This window comes from Arvicola amphibius, chromosome 4, assembly GCF_903992535.2.
Source record: "Arvicola amphibius chromosome 4, mArvAmp1.2, whole genome shotgun sequence".
Classification (NCBI taxonomy): Eukaryota; Metazoa; Chordata; class Mammalia; order Rodentia; family Cricetidae; genus Arvicola; species Arvicola amphibius.
Genome location: NC_052050.1, coordinates 54,974,488 through 55,000,419, shown reverse-complemented (window position 1 = coordinate 55,000,419; position 25,932 = coordinate 54,974,488). Strand labels below are relative to the sequence as shown.

Here is a 25,932-nt window from a genome sequence, read left to right as displayed (position 1 = left end):
AGCATGCATAGTAATATTTAAGTTTGGAAATACATGTGTACTTGGAAAAGGTGAGTGCGTGTGTGTGCACACATGTGTATATGCGTGCATAGGTAGGGGTCCTGGTGCCTCTTTTTATGATCTCAAATCTCTTAGTGTTGCTGTGATTATGGAAAGGTATGGTAAATGTGAATGCGGAAGTAAATCCAATTCTGCCAAAGCTGAGCTTTTGACCCTCACTGAGGGATAACAGGGGCTGACTTCTGGCTTAATGAAATTATTCTGCATTGAGTTGGGGAACCTGGTCAAAATACATTGCAAGAAGTTCTCAAAGAACTAATTTAAAAACTCTAGAAAAAAGAATGAGACCCCTGGCCCTGGGAAGGAGAAGCCACTGAGGAGATGCAGGGAAGAGATGCTCACTCACACATGGCGCACGGCGTCCTCAAAGAGAACCAGGTCCATCACAGCATTCACGTCATTGTGGCTCTCCAGAGCCTCCACCAGAGTCTGGCTCAGAAGCTCCCATGATTGCACAGGCATGTATTTGGGCTCACCAATGCCATTTGCAAAGTGACAATACATGTTCAGGCTTTGGGTCTGCCTCAGCGTTTCTTCAGCATCCTGGTGAGAAGACACAGGGGTGAGACTTTTATAGATTCTTGTCTGGTACCACCTATGGTGGAGACACCTGCCTGACTGCTTTTTCTACATGCTACACGAAAAGTGAGCCCCAGAACCACTCCTAACACTTCCGCTTTGGCAAGTCCCTAGGAGGTGAACTTTTACTCTGAATTGACCGAGTCCAGGAACTCATAAACTTTGTTAACCTTTACAGAATAAGGGTGGGAAGTGGGAAATGGGAAGAATTCATCTTTAAAGCACTGTAAGAATATCTTTCTTTTTGCCGGGCGGTGGTTGCACACACCTTTAATCCCAGCACTTGGGAGGCAGAGGCAGGTGGATCTCTGTGAGTTTGAGACCAGCCTGGTCTACAAGATCTAGTTCCAGGACAGGCTCCAAAGCCACAGAGAAACCCTGTCTCAAAAAAAAAACAAAAAAAAACAAAACAAAAAAAAAAACAACAACAAAAAAAAAAAAAAAAACAAAAAAACAAAAAAGAAGAAGAAGAAGAAAGAAAGAAAGAATATTTTTGTTTTCAAAAGAGTAGATGAGGACATGGGTGGATTTCTCTAGACAGGACTTCCCTTGGCAATATTGGATACAAGGGAACATTGCCCAGTGGCCTCACTTACTCTACATTCATTTCAATGGTTCTTATTCTTTAGCCTACTGCATGGTCATAAAGCATGTTTCCTGTCTCCTGTGAGGTTGGCTCCACCCATAGAAAGGACTTGATTTCCAAAGAATATTCTAGTACCTCCCCTCCTTAGTTTGCTGGTTTTTATATAAGGTTGTTCATAATATTAAAATATTCAGAGTGGAATGCACTATTTACAAAACTTTCATAAGGATTCTGTCCTACCATTTGTCAAATCTTGCCACAGTACAAACATTACCATGTCGAGTAATGACTAGTACAATCTGATTAATTAAGCAGATACAACTCTTTAGTTCTTCACTATAAACATAGGTGCTATTATTAGTTTACATTAGAGGACACAATAGCATTTTATTGGCTTTTCAATAATCTAGATACCAAAGACTTCCTGTGGAAAGAAATTTTAAAGAAGTGATGTGCCCCAGGAAGGCTTTCTAAAATTCAGACAAGGAAATCCTCATGGGAAACAGATAACCAATAGGGGCCACTGCCAGGAGAGCTAAGTCACAGCAGTGTTAGCCTTATAAACTCCTTGGGAAAGATGCACCAAACACAGTGGAGGGGAAAGGGAGCAGGCAAACCACATACAGAGAAACCAGGCCTGCTGTCTGAGCATAAGAGAAAGGGCTAGAAGATTGACTATCAGATTCATCCTGATTTTTGAGGGTCTTTTCAGGGCCATAGAAAACCCTGACCTATTCTAGCCTTGTTGATTGTAACAAGAATTGCTTAGACATCTGGGCAGGTTGAATGAAATGCAAAAGAGTTACTTTTTCTAGTTTAAGAAGACACAATGGGAGACTGTGCTGGCTAGTTTTGTTCTTTTAAAAAATTTTTAAAGACTTATTTTGCATGTGTAGTGTTCTGTTGGTATGTATGCCTGCAAACCAGAAGAGGGCGCTAGATCTCATTATAGATGGTTGTGAGCCATGATGTGTTTGCTGGGAACTGAATTCAGGACCTCTGCAAGAGTAGTCAGTGCTCTTAACCTCCAAGCTATCTCTCTAGACCATGTGCTGGCTAGTTGTATGACAACTTGACACAAGCTAGAGTCATCAGAGAGAAGGGAGCCTTAATTGAGAAGATGCAAGCCAGTAGGGAATTTTCTTAATTAGTGATTGATGTGGGAGGCCCAGGTCATTGTGGGTGGGGCCACTGCTGGACTGGTGGTCCTGGGTTCTGTAATAAAGCAGACTGAGAAAACTATGGGGAGCAAGTCAGTAAGTAGCACCCCTCCATGGCCTTTGCATCAGCTTCTGCTTCCAACTTCCTGCCCTGCTTGAGTTCCTGCCCTCACTGCTTTTGATTATTAATCATTACATGAAACTGCGAATCAAATAAACCCTTTCTTTCCCAAGTTGCTTTGGTCATGATGTTTCATCAACAGTAATGGTTTCCCTAACAAAGACAGCTCTGGAGAAATGGCTCAGTGGTTAAGAACACTGGATGCCCTTCAAGAGGATTCAGGTTTGATTCCAAGCTCCTACACGGAGGCTCACAACCATCTGTAACTCCAGTTCCCGTGGATCCAATGCCCTCTTTCAGCCTCCAAAGGGCACCGGGCATGAACATGGTACACAGACATACGTGCAGGCAGAACCCCCATGCACATTAAATAAAAACAAATAAGAAAGCACAGGAAAGTCACGCAGCAACATCTTGGCCCATCTTGAGACCAAGCTAACATTCCGGGTTGATTCTGATGGGTGCCAATTTACACTAAGGATCTCTCAGGAGAGAAAGGAAAGTGCAGTTTTGAAAAGCCTCATCTACAAAGATTCTTTGATGAACAGAACAAGTCTCCAGTTTAATGATCAGAGCTGTGTTGTGTAGAAGGGGACAGAGGATGCCCTTCCCCCAATACAGTGAATCTAAGCGTATTTAAGAGTGACACTATGTCCGTCTGAGCTACAAGCCAGGCTTTAACAAAAGGGCTGAATCACTTTGTGATGAATCTGGTAACTTTGGTACTGATCCTGGTGCTGGGACACTGACAGACAAGGGACTTCAGCTGTCTTCACAGGCGTTGCTAGGATAACGGCTGTGTGAACTATAGTTTGGTCTTGGATCAAATGATGTGTGCTTCTCATTCAAACGTAGAGCACATAAGGAGCTCTACTTCAAGCGCTGAGTCTTTTGACTTTAAAGTACTGGCTCAGACCAGCTCATGAAACAAGGCTTGATGTAGGTGTGTCTTTTATCTATCTGATGATTTTATTGGATAATTAATAAAGAAACTGCCTGGCCCATCTGATAGACCGGCCCTTAGGTGGGTGGAGTAGACAGAACAGGAAAAAGGAAGTGAGGTAGATGGCTCAGTCAGATGCCACGCCTCTCTTAAGTTAGACAGACTGCCATGCCTCTCCTGAGAGAGATGCCAGACGCGATGAAGCTCCAGCCCAAGATGGACGTATGCTAGAATCTACCTGGTAAGGCACCACTTTGTGGTGCTACACAGTTTATTAGATATGGGTTAGTCAAGATGTGAGTAAGAGGCTGAAAATAATGGGCCAGGCAGTATTTAAAAGAATACAATTTGTGTGTTGTTATTTCAGGGTATAAGCTAGCTGGCGATCAGGAGCAGGGCGGCAGGAACGCAGCCCGCAGCTCCTTACTACAGAATGGCGCCCAACGTGGATGACTGGATCCATGTTCCCAAATATTGTTTATAAATGTTCTTTTACATTTAAAGGGGGATATGATATAGATATGAATAATTTACATTGATATGGATTTTGCTTTAGTGATTTAAATTTAAGGTCAATTTTCTTATATGTATATGTATTTCTGATACTGATTAAGGTATTGTGATTGTGTAGTATTTTAAAAATGTAATGTATAATTAAGAAATATAGGTTGTTAATAGATAATCATTGATAATAATAAAGCTTATAGTCATGTTAGTTAGATTTTCTAGATATATAGAGATATATTTCAGTTAGATAGGTATTCCTAATATCTTTCAAAGACTACAAAATATACCACTTAAATGTTTTAATAACTTAGGACTTTTCATGACAATGAGACATGTCTGCTCCTGGCAGCACCAATCTACTTCAAAAGGAAGATGGGCATCAAAGAGGATCCTTATTGAGTTTGATAGCCATTTGGGCAAGAAACTGCTCTTGCCTGGACTATTGCATAAACTGGACATAGAAAACCCTCAGAGAGAGGACTGCTAAACTTGCCTAAAAGTGAGATGATCTTTCAGGATTCCTGATTCATAAAAGAGTCTACAAGACATTCTACAGTACACAACAAAAAGTGACTGAACTGTCTTTGAAATTTCTTGCTTTATGGAAATGTCTGCTGGAAACTATGGGCCTAAAGGCCAAAGATGGATGCCCCAACGGTACAGAGGAACTTTGGGTGACTGTTCAGGCAGCGAGATGTCTCTGTCATTTCTAGAGTTTTGTAAGTTGCTTACTTCTTATTTACTTAGGTAATATTACATCCTTCTGGAGTCTTTGATGGAGTTAAAAAATGGATAGATAGTTAAAGTTTTCCTTTGTTATGATAAAAGATAAAATGGATACAAGTATTGTAACTAATTCTTACTTGATAACTATTTTGTTATATGTAATTTTCTATGTTAAAGTTAAAGCCTTTCTTTTTTGTTTAAACAGAAAAAGGGGAAATGATGTAGGTGTGTCTTCTATCTATCTGATGATTTCATTGGATAATTAATAAAGAAACTGCCTGGCCCATCTGATAGACCGGCCCTTAGGTGGGTGGAGTAGACAGAACAGGAAAAAGGAAGTGAGGTAGATGGCTCAGTCAGATGCCACGCCTCTCTTAAGTTAGACAGACTGCCATGCCTCTCCTGAGAGAGATGCCAGACGCGATGAAGCTCCAGCCCAAGATGGACGTACGCTAGAATCTACCTGGTAAGGCACCACTTTGTGGTGCTACACAGTTTATTAGATATGGGTTAGTCAAGATGTGAGTAAGAGGCTGAAAATAATGGGCCAGGCAGTATTTAAAAGAATACAATTTGTGTGTTGTTATTTCAGGGTATAAGCTAGCTGGCGATCAGGAGCAGGGCGGCAGGAACGCAGCCCGCAGCTCCTTACTACAAAGGCTTGCTTGCAAATTTAACTATACGTACACAAATCGGCTAACTCTGCAGTACACACGGGGGGCATCTAAGATGTGAGAGATCTGGACGGCAGGCTCTATGAACATGATGAAGGAAGTGGAAGTGAGGGTGTTTATCAGCTGGACAGCCAGCTGAAAATAAGCTACTTAACAGTTCCTCTCAGCACCTAGAAGTTGGTCATTTGGACTGGGATGGCTTATGGCATCCTCAGAGGTCCACACAGGGTCTTACCAGGAGGAAATACGGAGCTGACACAGAGTGGGTGCTGCAGTGTAGATTGGGTTGCTCCCCAAAGGTTTACATGTTGACAGCTGGATCCCTACTTGGCTATGTGATGCACACTGGGTTCTTTAAAAGGTGGGGGCCAGATGAAAGGTGATTAGGTCACTGGGACACTGCCCTCTGCAGCTAATGATTCTGATCTTGGGCAATGTGCTGTCAGCTCTTCCAAGAGTGTGTTATTAATTGAAAAGTGAGCCTAATTCATTGATCCCATCCCCTTTGAGCATGTTGTCCCTTCCACCTGTGCACCTGCTGTTACCATGAGTCCCCCCACAGAGGCCGAACCATGGGGCCACCTCATCCTGGACTTTCAGCTTCTAGACCTGTGCTGCAAATACACCCAAGTGTAAATTGCCCAGCCTAAGGTATCTTGTTAAATAATAATTCACTGAGTATAGAGAGAGCATAATGCAATGGCAGACGGGGTTTGGTTATTTTTAATTCGGAAGAGGACAGAAAGCATGCAGCTCTGCCTGAAAGTGCTGTGTGGTTGTGGGTTCATTTCAACACTGGGAATGGCAGTGACCTGGTGTCAGAACTTTCCAAGTCACATTCTATGTTCTAGTCATTTTGTGAGTTAGGAGCTCTTGACAAAGGCAAGTTAGGGTGCAATGAATTTGCAAAATGATTTGTGAATTGGGATGATTTCAGATTTCTGGGTTTAAGTGTTAAATGCAGCGTTGAGTTTCCAGAGAGAGGTGTCGTATGAATCCCTTCTCTATTACTTCCATCAAGGCTCCTTTCCAACTGTTTAGTAGGGCACGTTTTGAGGATCACAGTCACAAAACTATGGTGCAGTAGAAAAGAGGGACATGTGGTGGGACATGCTTGTGACCTTACCTGTCAGGAGGTGGAGGCAGAAGAATGGAGAGTTCAAGGCTAGCCTGGGTTTTATAGTGACTTGAACACATAGAGAATTCAAGAACCTTTCAGCTGTATAATAAAACCCTCTTTCACAGTAAAGGAAGGAGGAGGGGAAAGAGAAGGAGTTAGTGAGGTCATTAGTCATTCTTTTCTCTGATTTCTGGACAGGGAACTACATTAAGTCATTAATGTAAAACATTAGTGTCCCAAGTCATTCTAAACGTTGTTTTAGAATTGCTCAATGTTTCTAGTTATTAATACTTTCAAAATGGCAACCATGGGAGAGATGAGAGCTCACAGTCTCAGGATGCTGAACACCATCAGAGATATGAACCTAGGGAGTGATAAGGGGCCTTGGCATCATATGTGCCTGAGAACCAGATGAGAACCTTTCAGTGTGAGATCTGTGGATAAACTATGCCTTGCCTTCCATTTTTTTGGCTGAGCAAAATCATGATTTTCTTTTTAGCCCATTCTCTGGCTTTCCCGAACTTAGTAAACTAGATTAATTTGGCTGATCATCTACATGGTCATTATTCTATTGACTTTTTAAACCAAAACATTACAGGCAATACTTACATCAAAATTTTTCTTGAGGAAATCTGTTTGGATTTTGTCAAAAAGTTCGAAATCTTTTTCTTCTACCATCTTATCCCGATAAACCCGATTTGATTCATGCAGATAGAGCTTTACTAGGTCCTGGGTGGACTTCACACATTCCATGGAGGAGAAGAGAATGCCCTTCCGGGAGATCAGACAACAGACAATGTTAACAACAGCAACTGAAAAGAACTTTCTAGAGCAGTGCTTCTCAACCTTCCTAATGCTGTGACCCTTTAGTACTGTTAGGCTGACCTTGAAACATAAAATTATTTCATTGTTACTTCATAAGTGTAATTTTGCTACTGTTATGAATCATAATGTAAACTGTTTTTGGAAACAGAGGCTTGCCAAAGAAGTCATGGCCCACAGGTTGAAAATCACCGCTCTGGAGCATTTTGTCCAATCTGGGATGGTGTCTGGGGTTATCTCTCAAAAGGGTGTGTTGTGATGGAGTGGACATGGGATGCTCGGAAGGAGTTTGTGGGGAAAGACATGTTATATTTCAGTCCTACGCGGTTCATTTTGCGAATCAATTTTGGCAATGATTGACTGCATAAAGTCAGAATAATGACAGATGACAGGACGGGAATAGCTGGCCTCTGCAGGTCAGCAACCAATGTGTTCATCTCGACTGAGTTCCCTTCTTAGGTGTTATAGAGATGTGCTGGTTCTTCAAGTCTCTGACACCTCTCTTTGCTATTGTTAGCCAACACATGAACATCTGCTTTCAATAAAAAAGAAAATGGAGGCAGAATGAACAACATCAATAGTATCCAATTAATTAATTAGTTAATCTCATCATCTTGTTTGCTCTTATTTGTCTTCTTGTCCTGGAGGACATGGGGCCACCTAATGGTTCCTTGTTAGTCTTATGAGAATACCCAGACTCACCTACACAACACAAACACTTGGTCATAACATTGCTACAATCCACTCCTTCATGATCATCCTCATCGTCGCTTTCTGTGCTGCCTACTCTCCACTTTTGATTTTGTTTTTCTGATCCTGCACACTTTTTATTTCTTGTTCATTTCCTGTGCTTGTCTTTCATGATTCCATTCCTTAATGCCTTTGTTGAAGACGGCTGAGGTGCCCCTCTCCTGTTCAACAGTACCCTCTCTGATACACCCAACAGGTTGTTTCTGTGTAAATCTCCATATAGAAGCACTATTTCCTCAGATTATTTCTCTCTAAGTTTGTTTATTGCAGCTCACGACAACACGCAGAGGGAAGCAGACAGCTTTCATTGTAATTACAGTGGATTTTTGTCAGTGTATCACCAGTGCCTAGAATGCTGTCTGACATAGATTTGCAACAGATGCTCCCTTTGAAAGATTTATTTGAAAATTGTATGTGTATGTATCTGAGTGTGGTTATATGGACATAACTGTATTTGCCCACAGCCCAGAGACATCAGATCCTCTGAATCTGGGGTTATGGGAGGCTATGATATGTGTGCTGGGACCTGAACTCTGGAGCAATACATACTTTTAACCACTGAGACATCTCTCTAGCCTCCTGAAGCGAATTATTGCTGAAACAGAGTGGGCTAGCATTAAATCTTCCACACATGTAGCATAGCAACAACCTTCATCAAGATTTCAGTTTCAGTAATGGTTGACTGACTGGTCTTGGATCAACCCACTAAGATCAACAAGGAAAGACACATACGTCATTTTAAAGCTCCCTATTTTCAGTTGTTGCAGAGAGAGAGAGAGAGACTAAGACAGTGAAGACTGGAGAGATGAGCCAAAGAACTAACGTTTACTTTTCCTCTTGAGACTTTAATCGAGTCACAAACGATGGATAGAGGTTAGGAAAAGGAAAAGTCAGAGACGAGGGGGAGATAAGCTGCTGCATGATCTCGTCTTGTCTCATGGAGTAGGGAGGATGAAAACTAGGTGCAAGGATTACTAAGGAGGAGAACCATGGTTCAAACCCACAGGGAAGCTCCCAGAAGGCTGTCAGGCTCACAGGGAGGCTCGAGACCCAGTAGCAGTCACTGCAGGTTTCATGGCTGCTCAGATAAGCAGAAGAGTGTAACCTCCAAAGGCAAACATCATTGTCTAATCCTCAAATTATCTGCACATGGGAAAACCAACCAGAACTGCATAACAAACCAAAACTACTGGGAACATCAGGGCCAGATAAGACCAAGGGAGCCCAGAAGGAGATAAAGAGAACCCCAGTTCACAGACGGTCTAGATATTGAATGAAGAAACACAAACTTTCACAAAACTATGATGGAAAGAACATTCACTAGACAAATAGCCAAAAACTGTCTATCTCAAAAGAGGGAGGAAATAAAACAACAGAAACATACAAAATACAGGAAGGCAGAGAGAGGAAACAGAATGGAGGCTACACAAACAAGTAGTGCAGGTAGAATGGATCTCAGACGCGTTATTAGGTCTCACAGCATGAGCAGACGAACAATATCACAGAAAGGCACGACTGCCAGGCTTGACTGCCAAAAGCCTCGTATCCTCAAACATAAGAATATGGAAAATCTGAGCCTAAGAAAAAGTCCTTGAGAAACTAGATATCAAAGTACCAAATAATCCAATTAAAAATGGGGGCCGGGCGGTGGTGGCGCACGCCTTTAATCCCAGCACTCGGAGGCAGAGGCAGGCGGATCTCTGAGTTCGAGGCCAGCCTGGTCTACAAGAGCTAGTTCCAGGACAGGCTCTAGAAACTACAGGGAAACCCTGTCTTGAAAAAACCAAAAAAAAAAAAAATGGGGTACAGATCTAAGCAGAAAATTCTCAACAGAAAAATCTCAAATGGCCAAAAGACATTTAAGGAATTGCTCAATATCCATAGTCATCAGGGAATTACAAATCAAAATGACTCTGAGATACCATCTTACACCAGTCAGAATGGCTAAGATCAAAAACAGTGTTGAGAGCTTATGCTGGAGAGGATGTAGAGCAAGGGGAACGAACACTCCTCCATTGATGGTGGGAATGTAAACTTATACAGTCACTTTGGAAATCAGTTTGGTGGTTTCTCAGAAAATTAGGAAATAATCTACATCAAGACAGAGGGATACCAATCTTAGGCATATACCAAAAGGATGCTCAATCATACCACAAGGACACTTGCTCAACCATTTTTATATCAGCATTATTTACAATAACCAAGACTTGGAAACAACCTAGATGCCCCTCAACAGAATAACAGAAAAGAAAATGTGGTACATTTACACAATGGAGTATTACTCAGTGTGTGTGTGGGGGAACAATGACATGAAATTTGCAAACAAATAAATGGAACTAGAAAAATATCATAGTGACTGAGGTAATCCAGACCCAGAAAGACAAACTCAGTATATACTCACTCATAAGTGGATATTAGATGTAAAGCAAAGGATAACCAGGCTACAATCCACAGCCTCAGAGAAGTTAGGTAACAAAGAGGATCCTAAAGAGGGATACATGGATTGCCCTGGGAAGAAGGAATAGCTGAAATCTCCTGGATAAACTAGGGTCAGGGTGGGTAGGGAAGGGAGAGATGGGGGATGGAAAAATGAAGTATTCTGATAATGGCCATGTTGGGGGAGGGATGGTGAGGGAGATCAATGAAAGAGATTATCTTGATAGAGGGGGCCATTATGGAGTTGGAGAAAAACCTGGTGCCAGGAAAATTCCCAGGGAATCACAAGGATAACCTCAAATAAGACTCCTAGCAATAGTGGAGAGGGTGCCTGAAGTGGCCTTCTCTAGTAATCAGATCGGTGAATAGCATAATAATCATCGTAGAACCTTCATCCAGTAACTGATGGAAGCAGAGACCCACAGCCAAGCACTGGGTTGAGCTCTGGGAGTCCAGGTGAAGAAAGGGAGGGAGAAGATGACCGTGGAAAATCAAGATCATGATGGAAAAGCCACAGAGACTGCTGCCTGGGGCTTGTGGGAGCTCAGCCTCTAGACCAACAGCCAGGGAGCCTACATGGAACTGACCTAGGTCCTCTGGGTGACAGTTGTGTAGCTTGATCCATTTGTAGGGCCCCTAGCAGTGAGACCAGGACCTGTCCCTGGCACATGAGCTGACTTTTTGGCACCTGTTCCCTATGATGGGATGCCTCGTTTAGCCTTGGTGCAGCAGGGAAGAGCTTGGCCCTGCCTCAACTTGATATGGCATGCTTTGTTGACTCCCATGGGAAGCTTTACCCTTTCTGAGGAGTGGATGGGGGAAGGAAGAAAGAAGGTGGGGAGAGGAAATGGGAGGAGGAGAAGGAGTAGAAACTATGGTGAGTATATAAATAAATTAAAAAAAATCAAAAAAGAAAATTGGATTTAAAAAAAGAAAATGGATGTCTTTCCTAACTGTGGGTTCTCTGACCATGGGTTCAACAAACCTTGGATAACAAATATTCAGAAAAGATTATGTCTGCTTGTGCTGACTGATGTATTAATAAAACTATACCCAGCATCTGAGAATACATTTCTCAAAAGTGCATGTGGCTTGAATTGTGGGAAACACAGCAAATTTCAATGAATTTCCAAGGAATAAAATCAATGGAATTAGGTAGTTATCATTGAAAGAAATCCAAAAGACTTCTAAATGTTTGTAAGACAAGTGCTGTACTGAAGATCAGAAACCTTGCAACATGGGGAAACCTGCCTGTTGCCAACATCATCAGTGGCCTAAAGTGAACCCTACAGAAAAATCAAGAAGACAGGGACTGAGGTAAGACGCCATGTCAAGAAGTGAGAAGATAAACTACAGGAATCCCACACCCAAGTTAAATAGGAAGGCAACAAATAGAAGAACAAATAATAGTAAAATATATTTAAAAAGCAAACATCAACACAAAACAGTCAATAAAGTCAAATGTTGGTATTTCTTTCCATCTAGAAAGACAGACAAATGAAAAAAAAAAAACTCCCAAAGGACTAACAGTTGATAACCTCTCTGCAGAAGTGACAGAAGAGAAGGAATGTCACACTTAACTGCTACTCAGAATGGTAGATAGAGGTCACAGGGTCAGATGCAGGCTGTATCTGTGGCCACAAAGCCTTTGCAGATGCTACAGACCTTAAGCCTGCCGTGGAGGTGGGCCTCCAGAAGCCAGCTGAAGTCTTTGGGGAAAAAAGACAGTTTCTTGGGAGAACCAGACTTCTGACTGCAGGAAGCCTTCAAAGATACCAGGAAATTTTTGGCCTACTAAGTTGTTACACGATACTGTGGCAAATATGCGATACAAAATGCAGTAGCGCTGTGCGTATCAAACAGATGGAATTCATAATTTCACTCTTCTGCAAAGAAGACGCTAGGTGGCTGTCCACACGTGAGGAAAGCACCATGCGGTGTTTTACAAAATCTCCCAGAAGTGGAACCCAAAGGGGCAAAAAAAAAAATCCAAAGTATTTTATTTAAATTTTCTAACCTGAGGTTGGCAAGGAAGGAAATTTAGCGCTGCAGAGGTAGAAATGAAGTAGGTTAGCAGAAACACAACAAAAGGCTGTGGGGAGAAACCACATGCCCAGGAATGCAAAGTTAACTTTGGATCCAAAAGTAATTAATATAATTTAGCACAGTATCAGACTAGGAAAGAAAAAAGGTTTTGATTATTCAAACAGAAAAGCAGAGTTGTTAAGTTTCTGTGCTCAGCTGTGAACGAAACTCTTAATAAGCCACGACAAGTCATCTTTCCACGGCCACGGCCAGGAGCACCCTCAGAAACCTGTGGGAAACATTGTACCAGTGAGCTGTTAACCCTTTTCTCTCTGAAAAGTGCTGACTGTGGAAAGATTGTGCCCTCACACTCCTCTTCAACACTCTACTGGAAACTGGAGCCAACAAAATACTGCAAGAAAAAGAAATAAAAAACTTAAAGATTGGAAAGAAAGAGAAACGTTACGTCTTTTGAGACGGGGTCTCGTTGTATCGTTCAACCTGATAAGTAGACCATGCTGGTCTCAGGCTCATAGCCGGCCTGGTCCTCTGTGTCTATAATGCTAGAATTGAAGGCCTGTGACATTATGCCCTGCCTCAAATGTTACTTTTAAGCCCAACAATAGGACTAAAGAAATAAGCAACAAAAGAAACATTGGATGAATTAGTAATGTTGACTTAAATTTTATTGTTACAAAGTTGAGATCTAGGACCAAGCAAAGTCCAGTAATTTTGAGAACTAGAAGAGAAGGAAAGATTGAAGGAAGAAGGGAGCTGTGGGGGTGCTAGAGTATATCATTTTAGTTCTTGAGCAAGGTGTAATTTCAAGTGTGGTCACTTCTGATAATTAACCGAGCCATCTCCTTGGGTCCTGTGTGCTTTCTGTCTGTGTGCTATACTTTAATAGAGTTAAATTAATAGAATATAAAAAAATTTAAAAGAAAGACAATAAATGAGAGTAAGTTCTTGTGGCCCTACCCTCGGCCTCTTTTTCCGCACTAACTCTCCTAGGCATTTATTATCCATCAATACACTGTGGAGGGAGGGATAATGTGCCACCGAGGAGTCTTGCCTCCTGGGGTTTTGCACTTGACCATGGGGAGAATTATCTCTTGGCCTTTACAGTTCCTGTTACAGCCACCATAGTCGCTCTGACTAGCAACGAAGAGCTCAGCAGCTGTGCACATGTCTGGTGCAAACTGTGAAATAGTGATCAGAAAGAAAACAATCGGTTCTGTACAGATTCAAGTCTTCAAAGTATTTTCAACCCACACTTGGTTGAATCCAGCTCTGTGGAACTCAAGGTTAAAGAAGGCCGACTGTAGTCAGTGTTTGACTTCCTGTGGCTGTTGAGAGGATTAGATGAATTAATGGGTGGGAAGGCTTAGTGCTGTGCTCAGCAAATAAAAACTGAAGCCGAACCTTTCACAAGGGCCTCTTCAGGTTCCTGAATTATCTTGTAGTCTCATCTCTTACCTCTCCACTACCTGCCACCAGTGCCCCCACCCAGCTGACCTAGGCTGACACCACCTCATGCTTTCTGACTCCCTAAGTATTTTACATCTCAGAAATTAATGCTGGCCAGTAACTTCTCCAAGTCTCTACTGAATAGAGGCAATAATGTCTGTCTTAGGGTTTTTATCATTGTGGTAAAACTCCATTTTTGAAAGCAACTTGGGGAGGAAAGGGTTTATCTCATCTTATAGCTTTCCCGAGGGAGTCAGGACAGGGACTCAAGTCAGAAGCCAGTAACAAATAAGGAGGCCATGGAGGAGAGCTGTGGCTTGTTTAATCTACTCTCTTATTACAACCAAGGAGCATCTGACCAGGGATTGCACAGCCTGCCTTGGCCTGGGCCTCCCACATCAATTATTAATCATGAAAAAGCCTTCCAGACTTGAACACAGGTAAATTTATGAAGGAATTTTCTCAATTAAAGAGTCCCTCTTCCCATATACATCTAGGTTTGTGTCAATTTGATAAAAACTAACCAAAACAACATCCTTTGCAAAGTATTGAAGTGAGAAGTCAGTTTTAAGATTTCTAGATGTCAAGGCAAATGTCCAGGCAGGAGCCGAGGCAAGGTTGCTTCTAGTCGGGGTGGTTGACCAGTTCTCCTTTGGCACTGCCACTGAAGAGCAATGTGAATTTGACCAAACATTTTTACCTCTTGCTTTTCATTTAGGAAATGCAGACAGCGATGCCCAGTCTCCATGACATTTCAGTGAATTTCAACATGGGTCTCTCTCTCAAATAATGCTCAAAGCATAGAACTAATTATCAATAAGCACAGACTTTCCCATGTACCAGGAGCCTCAGCACCGGAAGTTTTCCAGGGTAGTGGGTCTTTGGCTTTTGTTATTCTTGAGATAGGATCTAACTGTATAGCTAGTCTCACCTCTAACGGGCTGTGACAGGATGATCTCAAGTTGAAGACCAGACTAGACTATATCTGAAACAGATTTGTTCTGGAAGTGAATCTGGACTTTGTAGGACTGAGGCTGTATATGAGATGGCGAATGACATTTTAGGAATGCTGTAACAGGACTTCTGACTTGAGTTTGGGAGACATTTCTTTTCAACATAAAAACAATGAGTATAAGCAATCAAGGGGTTTAAGCAATTACTTTTCTTTCCCCCTTTGTCCTTTTTCCTTTTGTTTTCTTTCCCTTCTCCTCCTTTTATTGCTCCTTTTCATTCTCTCTTTTCTTTCCACTTTCTTGTCCATCTTTTCCCTTATTCTTCCCAGTATACTAGAATACTAATATATCATTGTCTCCCTGATGCTAGCTTTGGAAGAAAAGAACCAAGTTAGAAATGGGCTGTCTTTGCTGAGAAATAGTTTAGCTTTAAAATAAAACTTTGTTTTGTTGACATCTTCCTCATGGAGCCCATGACACTCTTTCCCTATTTATGATCACAACTCCATGCAACTTGCATCTTTGTTGAGATGGATTTGCCATTCACCATCTATTTCATTAAGAACAGGAGCCGATGGATCATATTCAAGCTTTCATAGCCTATCACAAACTTACCTGGAAAATATTGGCAAAATCTCTGAGATTGAAGATGTAGTGGAATTTGATTGCCGTGGGCAGGAACGTGGTGGCAATTTTCTGGTGGAAGGTGACAGCTAGGTTGATCAGAGGAGGGATAGATTTCTGCAGGGTGGTGGGAAAGTTTCCAAACTTCAGGTGATGGGTCAGGATGGTGCTATAAATGGAGGAGAGGGCATCAGCCCCCGGGAAGGAGAGGACGAACACACTGAAGTGACGCTGCAGAAAGACACAAGGAACATAGGACAGGCATGAGTTGGACACCATTTATCACCCAGTGAAGATCGCTGCTTTGAACTGGGGTCGGTAATCAAAGATTCTGTATCTGAACTTAGGTTGAACCCAAAGTGACTGGAAGACCAATGGCATCAAAGCTTTGGCCAAAGATACTACATGGGATAGTGGGAAAAGAATCTGAATCTAAATCTGAGTTGGCACTGTGTCTATATGCTCTTGAAAAGGTAATTCCATCTATCAGAAGTCTTCTATTAATAATGAGGGAGTTGAGTCACGTGAACTCTGAGAACTCATCTGGTTTTGATCCCATGACACTGAGTCTAGGGGCTCTTATCGTAGAAATGCAAGTTGGTTTGCCCCTTTGGTAGGCTGGGCAGAGGAAAGGCCCAGTTCCCGCTGATAGTCAAAGGCCATCAGCCCTGATAGACAGCATTCAGACTTAGAATCACCGCCCATGCTCGACTCCTTTCATACCTGAAGCCTTGGGTTGATGGTAAAGCTGCCTGCAGTGGGGTTCATACAGGAGATGTACTGTACGTTCCTGATCTCCTTTAGGGACAGCTTGTTCCGATCATACCTGAAATAGAGGCCTCCAGTGAGCCACCTTCAGTGGTATTTATCTGGAACCCAGACACTCAGAGGCAGGAAGCTATGAGTATGAGGGTGGGCTGGGTCCCGTAGTGGTATTCTTTCTCTCTGAACAAAACAAGCCAAACCAAACTCACAGTGAGAGTTTTATGTGGCAGGTAGCACTTCCTCAAAGTGAAGCAGGACGTGTTCCATGATTCATGTGCTTGGGTTGTGGCTTACTTATTTTCTCTTGCTGTGATAAGAACTATAACCAAGGAAACTTCTAAGAGACGGTGTTTAACTTGATGTATGGTTTCAGAGGGTGAGAGTATTAAAGCAGAGAGAAGAAACAGCTGAGAGTTCACCTTAATCCACAGCCAGAGGCAGCAAGAGTGCATGGGGATTTATTTGCATGTGTCTTTTGAAACTTCAGTGTCTGCCCCCCAAGACACACCTTCTCCAATAAAGCCACACCTCCTAATCCTTTCCCTAAACAGTTCCACTGACTGGGGACCAAACATAGGAGCCTATAGGGGCCATTCTCATTCAAATCACCATAGGTGTTTAAATAAAAAAAAAGTAGAAGCCTAGATTTACTGAAAGACTAAGAAGAAACAACAACCCAAGACAACAGAAGAGAAACCCAATATCTATGAAACTAGCCCAGGAGGCAAGCACAGAAAAGGACTGACAGGCCAGAAGAAAATCAGGGGGAAGGGGCAGCCCAGAAAGCAATGGAAGTCAGCGCTCCTCCATTAGCAATGTAGAGAGAAGAAAGACCTCTCCCCGACAGGGTCCCTCCTATTCCACAGTAAAAATAGTTAGGAGGTTTTCAGGAACAGTTCAGAAACTGGGTGGAGGGGTGCAGAAATCAAAGACAAATGCATTCAAGAGTGAGCTGGAAGCTGAGCGGGAAGCAAGAACAGACGGGGAAATTTAGTTACACACAGAAGAAAGAGAGCATGGCCGTAGGAGAAAGTTATTTAACAAACAAAACAGAAGTTTCAATGACATGAAGGAGCCAGCAAAGAGATGGGGACAGCTAGTGTAGACTTCAGGAGTAGAAGGCGATGAAGCCAATATACAGGAGATAATGCTTTAGGGAAGATGTCATGGGAGCGTGGAAGGCGGTGAGCAAGGTCTACAGAAGCGAGGATGGACTTAGCAACGGTTTCCTCAGAAAACCCAAATCACTGGGAATGGAGGGGAGAGGAGAGGCTCTGAAATAGTACACGCCAAGAAAGGAAGTGAGAAGGCAGACTTTGTTTCTACTTTCTACTTAGGGTGTGCAACTACAAAGCAAAGTTGAACAGCTTAGCTTTAGTCTATGTCTCCTAGAGCGTTTAGTAGTTCAAATCCTAATGTGGGGACAGAGGGCAAGGTGCTAATGGCATTTGACAGAGATTTTAGGAAGGACTGGGAAGTGCATCATCACTGCGGTTCCTCTCTTATTTCTCTCTTGAGCCCCCACCCCCGCACCACACACACACACACACACACACACACACACACACACACACACATTCTGTCTTTACAGAAGGAGGGGAGAGACAGACCTGTTTCAGATCACTGACTTTTCCTGGCCAGTGTAGACTGGCTGCCACTACAAACGAGGATGTTGTGAGAGAAATTACGAGACTCTGCATTGCTCTGAATATGTCAAGCCCAACTAGGTCAGCCTAATCATCAGAGAACCCCTGCGGGGGCCACAGTGGGAGCAATGGGGGAGTCCAGCTCTGTAGCTAGATGAAGTCTCAAAGAATGCAATCTGAGATAGTGTTTTCTTTTAAAAATTGTCTATCATAGCTTTATATTTGAAAAATAGCAATGGTGCATCTAGTGCAGTTTGGTATGTTTCCATATGCTTGTATAGCCCACAGCCAATGAAACGCAAAATTCCCATTCCATCATCTGACACATCCAACACACCCATCTTTCCCAATCTCCAGAGGTCATGACAATGAGTCCTTTAGAAAACCGTAGCTTCCTTCTTGGGCAAGAGCTCAGTACTCCTTTGCCCTGAAAACTCTCCTCTGAGGGAGCACTCCAAGAACCATAGAAACCCCAAGGAACGGGGCTTACCCTGGGCGCCTCCTCTTGTGGCACTGGAGGTGAATGAAGTTTGTTACTGTGACCCCTAGTGAGCTGAGCGACCCGAAACCCTTCTGCAGGGACACTTACCAGTGGCCATAGTCTAGGTGCTGCCTGATGACAGTGTGGGGCTGTACTGTCCCATAGGCATCCACCTCGGGCATGTTCATATCGTCAATGAAATAGATGAGCTTCCTGTTGCCTGGAGGGCCATAATTCCTGCCAGCTTTCTTTTCTAGAGGTTTCTCCAGGACGGCTGAGGAGAGATCCAGTCAGTTAGGGAAGGAAGTTTGAACCTTAGAAGTGAACACTGAGGCAGTATATGCCCAGGACAAGCTGAGGGGTACTCTCGTGAATGCACAAAGAACAGCTATCATACTGTTAGATTAGTCATTCTACAGGACCGAAGAGGAACCTGGAGGGAACAGGCAGCAATTGCGGCACTACCCACCCGGCACGGAGCATCTCACTGTATGTTTTGTTAGTTTGTGTTTACTATCTGATCTAATTCTTACAACACAGGGTGATAAAATGTACCATCTTCCATTCCAGAGGTAAGGGTGCCAGAGCATAGAAGTACTCAGCTGCATTGCTAGGGGAGAGCCAGCATGCAAAACCAAACAGCTAAGCCCCAAAGCCCATGCACTTGCCATTCTTGGGGTTCCCAGTTTTTGTTGTGTAACAGGTTCGAAACTGAAGCTGCATCCACAGTCACCAGACAGGCAAGGTCTTTATTCCTAAGAAACTCTACATAGGAGGCTGGAGAGATGGCTCAGAGGTTAAGAGCACTGGCTGCTCTTTCAGAGGTCCTGAGTTCAATTCCCAGCAACCATATGGTGGCTCACAATCATCTGTACTGAGATCTGGCGCCCGCCTCTGGCGTGCGGGCATACATTGAGGCAGACTGTTGTATACATAATAAATAAATAAATCTTAAAAAAAAATAGAAACTCTACATAGAACTGGACCCTGGTAGACTTCACCACTGTGCCTAAGACACGTAGGAGACTAACAGTTGAGGCTCCAGGACTCAGCTAGGGGCCCCTCTGACCCTGAGAGCTGTGGGATGAATATTGGATATTTTGGCAACAATCTCGGTAGAATCTTCACCTCCTGGGGTTCTCCATGAGTTCTGGTGGAAAAACAGACTTAGAGAATGTCTGGGAGGCATCCAGCAGTGCCCTTGCCTGCCTTCAGTTCTATGGCTCCATATCGGTGAAGAACAGTGACCTTCTGAGCACTAAGTACAGACACAAGCTCTTAGGCTTGTCTTTCCCATTATCAAGCCAGGGGGAAGGAAGTACACACACCGTTTCCAGCCTGATGGGGCTTGTTCAGAACAAACTTAAGTAATAGGGTGGAGAGTCAGAATTCACTTTTTTTTTTTAGTAAAGCAATTAAAAATTTATGGATTGCAAGAACCAACACTTTCTTATTACAGCTGGGATCCCCAAGAACCATCTGATTTCTTCTCCTGAAAAACAAGTTTGTAAACAAGGAGAAAGTGTCAACAGATAAGGAAGGTGACAGATAGAAAGACAAGTTCCTTCAAGACACTTGAATATTCTAATTTCCTGGGCCCAAGTTAAATTAAGTGTTTCAAATATGAATTAAATTTAAATTTAATTAGCATGCAATTAACATACACTATCAACCAATTAATCACCCAACACCTTCTCCCCCCCTTAAAGATATAACAACTATATACAAGATCTGTCAAAATGAAATATAATTAATGGGCTGCCAAGGACACGCTTTGAGAACAGTCCTGCTAATAGGAAACTTCTTCTAAGGAATACTTGTTTCTCCACCTCCCAAGGCAATGGTATTCAAATCAAACCCTTGAATTAAGCAGACCCTGTAATTTGGGTTGATTAAGCTCTTTAGACATCTACAGGATGGTGGAAAAGAAAAACACCCCAGTTAGCAAGAAGTGGCCTTGGAGAGCGCTGGATTGTCTCCAATGGAATATGCGAAACTCTCCCAAGAAAGGAAGGACAAGAGAAAGGCAGGGTCTTCCGCCTTGTGGACCTCTCTCTGCTTCCGCTCATGTCTAAGCCGGGATGATACTGAAGGGGCACTTCTGCTTCTTGGTAGGGTTGGAGGGACGTGGCTTAAGTTTGTGGCCCTGTGTTGATATTGATATCGCAAGACGAACAGGACTGATGATGAGGAGAGCAGCCCTCGCTGAGCTGTTCCGGCTGAGTTCTGTCTGACTTGCCACACACAGGTCTGAGTCGAGCCCACCCCGTTTGTGTATATTTTCTACTGAACTTCTTGAGACCTGTGTGGAATGGCCCAGTTCAGTCTGTGGCTTCAGGGAGCAATGCCATCTGTTTGAGACCCGTGTTTGTATTATTCCCGATCGCCATCTCTTGCGACCGCCATCTTCCATGTGAAGACCGTTTTAGTTTCGCAGTGGCTGCCATCTTGTGCTCTGGCTCCCCTGTGGTAGTTGTAGCGCTACCCCAGTCCATCACGTTGACTTCCTGCTCCACTCCTTTTCAGAAAGGGGAGCCCTTGGGAAGAGTGAGCCAGATCATGCTAGCGCCCTGCTTGAGCGCTCCAAGACATCTTATTTCAGCTCGACTACCTCTTCATGCCCTGCCCTGACCACCTGCTTCTGAGACACGCATCCTTCACTGCCCCAGAGAATTTGCTCTGGCGGGGTCCTATGCCTGGTATCCTCTTCTTCCAAATGCCAGCATGACTTGTTTTTTTTTCCATTTATTTACTCAAATATGTCCTCCATCCAGTCAGGTCTTCCTAGTATTCTGGCTAAATTTGAGTCCCCGCCACGTCTTTCCCCTACTTCTGTTTAATTTTTTTCTTTTTATGACACTCATTACTACTTAATGTGCTTTGATATTTGTTATTTGTCTTGTTATCTCACCCACTCATTCCATATGAGAATCCAAAGTCCTGAGGACAGAGCTTCTTTCATTTCATTAGCATTCTTTAGCGCACAGAAGAATGCTCAGGGATGGTTTATTCAGTTGAGGGATGAATGAAAACATTATAGCAAGTCCCAAGAGTTGGCAGAAGAAAATCTTTCCTCCATCCTGGAATTAAAGGCACAGGAGTTAAGCAAGGAAGGTTGAGCTCCTTGTTGAAACCGGGATCTAGATCTTACAGTGCTGATCCCAACGCCTTTTTCCTCACTGGACATGGAAGCGACTTTTCTGGTTACTATAATAAAATACTGATGAAAGCAACTTAGGCTTGAGGGTACAGGTCCATCATGGCAAACAAGGCAGGAAGCAGCTGGTCCATTGCATCCATCTTCAGGAAGCAGAGAGAGGTGAGTTTGCTCTATCCTGTTTATTCAGCCCAAGACCCAAGCCATTGGATTAGTAATCCCTTGTGCCTTTCATGTCTAGGGTGGTTGTCTCACCTCAGTTAAATTCAATCTAGAAAACCTCTTACAATAGGATTACCCAGGTGAAGACTACAGCAATAGTGGATAGGGTGCCTGAACTGGCCTTGCCCTGTCATCAGATTGGTGACTACCCCAACTGTCATCATAGAGCCCTCATCAGTAAATGATGAAACCAGATGGAGAGATCCACAGCCAAGCAGCAGGCCGAGCTCCAGGACTCCAGTTGAAGAGATGGAGGAGGGAATATATGAGCAAGGGAGATGAAGATCATGACGGGGAAATCTACAGAGACAGCTGAACCAAAGCTCATGGGAACCTATGACTCCAGACCTACAGCTGTGGAGCCTGCATGGGACTGAACTAGGCCCTCTGCATGTGGGAAACAGTTGTGTAGGTTGGTCTATCTGATGGGCCCCTGGCAGTGGGACCAGGACCTATCCCTGGTGTATGAACTAGCTTACTGGAGCCCATGCCCTACAGTGAGATGCCATGCCCAGCCTTAATGCGGGGGTGGGGCATGGTCCCAACTTAATTTGTCAGGCTTTGTTGACTTCCCATGGGGGGACTTTACCCTTTGGGGGAATGGATAGGGAGTGGGCTGGAGGGGGGAGGAGAGGGGTTTGGTGGGAGAATTGTGGTTAGAATTTAAAGTGGAATTTTTTAAAAAAGAAAATTCTCATGTGGGATGTCCTTCTGTTTGTGTTGCTTTTATTGGTTGATGAATAAAGCTGTTTTGGCCAATGGCTTAGCAGAGTAAAGCTAGGTGGGGAGTTCAAGGAAATATATATATATATATATATATATATATATATATATATATATAGAGAGAGAGAGAGAGAGAGAGAGAGAGAGAGAGAGAGGCAGGCAGAGGTGAGGAGACACCATGTAGCCACTGAAGGAGTAACATGCCACACTGGTAAGCCACAGTCTTATGGCAATGCACAGATGAATATAAATGGGTTAATTTAATAGTTAGAGCTAGCCAGTAAGGTTAAGGAATTGGTCAAACAATTGTAACTGATAATAAGCCTCGCAGTGGTTATTTCATAAGTGGCTGTGGGAACTAGCAAGAAGGACCTGGTAGGTGGATAGAAACTCGTCCAGTGGCTTCAGGCAAGATGGAGAAAAGCCTTCTGACTCCCAAACCCCTTACAGATATGTCTAGAGGTTTGTGTCTTTGTTGATTCTGTATCTTGTCAATTTGACAATAACCATTTAACTATTACACTGGGTGAGTAATCCCTTGTGCCTTCATCCTCAGCATCTTTAGGTTGTTCCCAACCATTCTGGTCCTCCAGTATCTAGATTCAAGGATAGTACATTCATGCATCCATACTGGTATGCCAGGGACTGCTGTTGTAAGCAGCTGACCTAAACTGTGATACCAGCTCCCTTTAGAGCCCCTCTGATGAACTGTGTTTACCTCTCACAAGTCTTTTAGGGGAGAAGACTGAGCTTTAGACAAATCAAGGGGTTTTTTGCCAAGATCAAATGACTATAAAGAGACAAAGCCAGGGCTTTACCCCAAGTCTGCTCAGTTGCAGACTCTGCAGACTCTCAGTGAACCACAGCTGGCAACATTGTCTACACAGGGCCGCCAATTGCTTTCTGCCTTTAGAAACGCTCAGTTCGTTGCCTGCTCCATATTTTTTTTTGTAGATAGCATCAATAATTAATTAATCATGACTTCCCTCGCAATCACATGATTTGTGTACTCGTGTTTGAACTATTTTCCTTTCAGATTATTTAAGTTTTTCCTATGTTCAGACTTTTCGGTTGTATCTGTAATTCCTTTTGATGTATTCTTTCAAGAAATAGCTTGCTTTGCATGACTATAAAATCATACATATTCATTCTGGAAAGATTAGAATGCACAAAAATTTGCAGAGATGAAAGTGACAATTGGCCAGAGTTCTACCACCAAGCAGTTAGCAGTCCTTTCAATATTCTAGAATTCTACCACCAAGCAGTTAGCAGTCCTTTCAATATTCTTATCCTGTACTTTATTCAAGATACCTTTTTTCTATTAGATTTTTAAAATCTCTACTAATCATAATTGTTGTGAACATACTGCTTATATATTTTAGTCTTTATTTAATATATTTTATAATTATTTTCATTTTTTTGTGACACAGTCTCACTATACAGCACAGGCTTGCCTTAAACTAATGAGCCTCCTGCCTCAGCCTCTGGAGGGCTGGGATGGCAGATGTGAGCCACAGTGCCTGGCTCTATTGCAGATTTCTCTATCTGATAATAAAGATCCTTTTGAAACGTTGTTTTAATGGCTCTGCTACGTTTTATAATTTATGGAACGACTTCTCTATTGTCTGAAGGCAGTGCTTCCAGTATCATTTTGTTTTTGAATCACCACAATTTCAAGCAGAATTCTTGCTCACTGGATGACTTAGCATTAGTTTGTGTCATTCCCCTTCCGGAAGATGGTGAGCTTTCTACCTATAGCCGTGCGAGCACAGCATTCCTGTGAGGAATGGATGTGAGTAAATCTTTGAAGGTACCGGTAACCTTAAATTTTAATGAGCAGGTCACAGGGACTCATCTTATACTTTCAGATCTCTGAGCGTCTCTCTAATTAGTGTAATTAAGCTCTCAAGTATTTGTTGAACTAATAATTCAATCGCAGTTGGACGATGAGAGACTGCAGGATTGCCGTGAGCATGACGTTCAGCCAGCCCCTCTCAGCAGAAACTCTGAGTCCATCGACTTTCAACCAAGCTCTTCCTTGTCTTGGTTACTCTGTGGCTCTTTGTAAATTTTATTATTATTATTATTATTATTATTATCATTATTATTATAAGCTTATTCCCATTTTCTAAAAGAATGAGAAGAGAGCAAAGATCTGGGGAGACAGAAGAGCAAAGATCTGGGGAGACAGAAAAAGATCTACTAAAACAAAGACCCAAAGGGATCCCAAACCAATTTGGAAAGAGAGGCAACTTAATTTGTACCAGTAATCTAAGATGACACAATTATCAGACTCCATAAAAGCTATCTCACATTTGCCTTTTATGAACTGCTTGTTAGAAAGCTCAGAGTTAAATCTGTCTAATTTCATGAGCCACAACATCTTAGATTAGGAGTAGAATTCCACCTCTTCTAAGGGAAAGCTTGTTCCAGGTGACAGTCTTGGAGGTAGAGGTCATAGTTATTCATAAAGGAAATACCAGGATACAACAAGAAAGACATTAAAAGAAAGCTGAAGTGAGCTTTCATCCAGGCGAGCCCCAACAGAAAGCAAAGATGAATCATTAGGTTGTTGCCTGGCCAAAGGAGGAAAGGCCATACAGCTGGGTGTGTGGAGAATCTGGTGGGATGGAGAACAGCGACTTCTACGTGAGATGAAGCACTGCCAGCATGACTGTGGATGGAGCAGAGAGTAACTTGTTAAAGCCAGAGGTTTCTCGTGATGAAGGAAGGTCCTGTTACAGTCCCAGTCCCAGACACAGATACGAGCACACTCCATAGGTCAGGCACATAGAGCAAAGATGGCATTCTACTGTGGAAATTAAAATGCATGCCTTACAGGGTATCAAAGTAGAAGTGCCATAGAGTTTGATGAAATCAGACAACTTTGCCACTAACTCATAGGGTGACTTTGAAAGAAGACACATTTAAAATAGTAAGCCTTGTGTGCTCATCTTCTGAAAAAGGAAGTCATGGTCAGACCTGTGACCATCATGCTTTCAACTTCATTCTCTTTTGATGCAGTCCAGCTAGGGTGGCCATTACTGTGAATAGTGAGACACAAGCACAAACGGAGGCGGTTCCTGAGTACTCCGCCCATCCACCCATCCAAGCATCTATGCACCCATCCACATCTATCCATCTATGTCGGGTCTTCCAATCTTTGCTTCACCTGCTGCAGCACCCCAAAGCTAGGATTACAGGTGTGGGACACCACATCCCTCCTTTCTCTATTTGGAATGGATGAAGCAGAAGCCATTCAGACATCTTGAAGGATAAAGCAAGGGAATAACAAATAATTTGACACAGGTATCATTAAACAATTGATCTAGAGCTTGTAATCATTTACCTTTGGACTTCGTGTGTGCATGTGCACGCACACATA

General features: G+C 42.9%; 1 protein-coding gene across 1 annotated transcript in view; it reads right to left on the bottom strand.

The window, feature by feature from the left end:
• The window catches only part of Dnah9 (dynein axonemal heavy chain 9), a 342,434-nt gene that overhangs the window by 148,780 nt on the left and 167,722 nt on the right, over positions 1–25,932 (bottom strand). The window contains exons 39-43 of the mRNA XM_038324554.1: positions 18,554–18,719; positions 16,277–16,379; positions 15,545–15,784; positions 7,086–7,247; positions 407–603 (exon numbers count right to left, since the gene is read on the bottom strand). Coding sequence (XP_038180482.1) covers positions 407–603; positions 7,086–7,247; positions 15,545–15,784; positions 16,277–16,379; positions 18,554–18,719 — 868 coding nt within the window. The remainder of the gene's footprint in view (positions 1–406; positions 604–7,085; positions 7,248–15,544; positions 15,785–16,276; positions 16,380–18,553; positions 18,720–25,932) is intronic.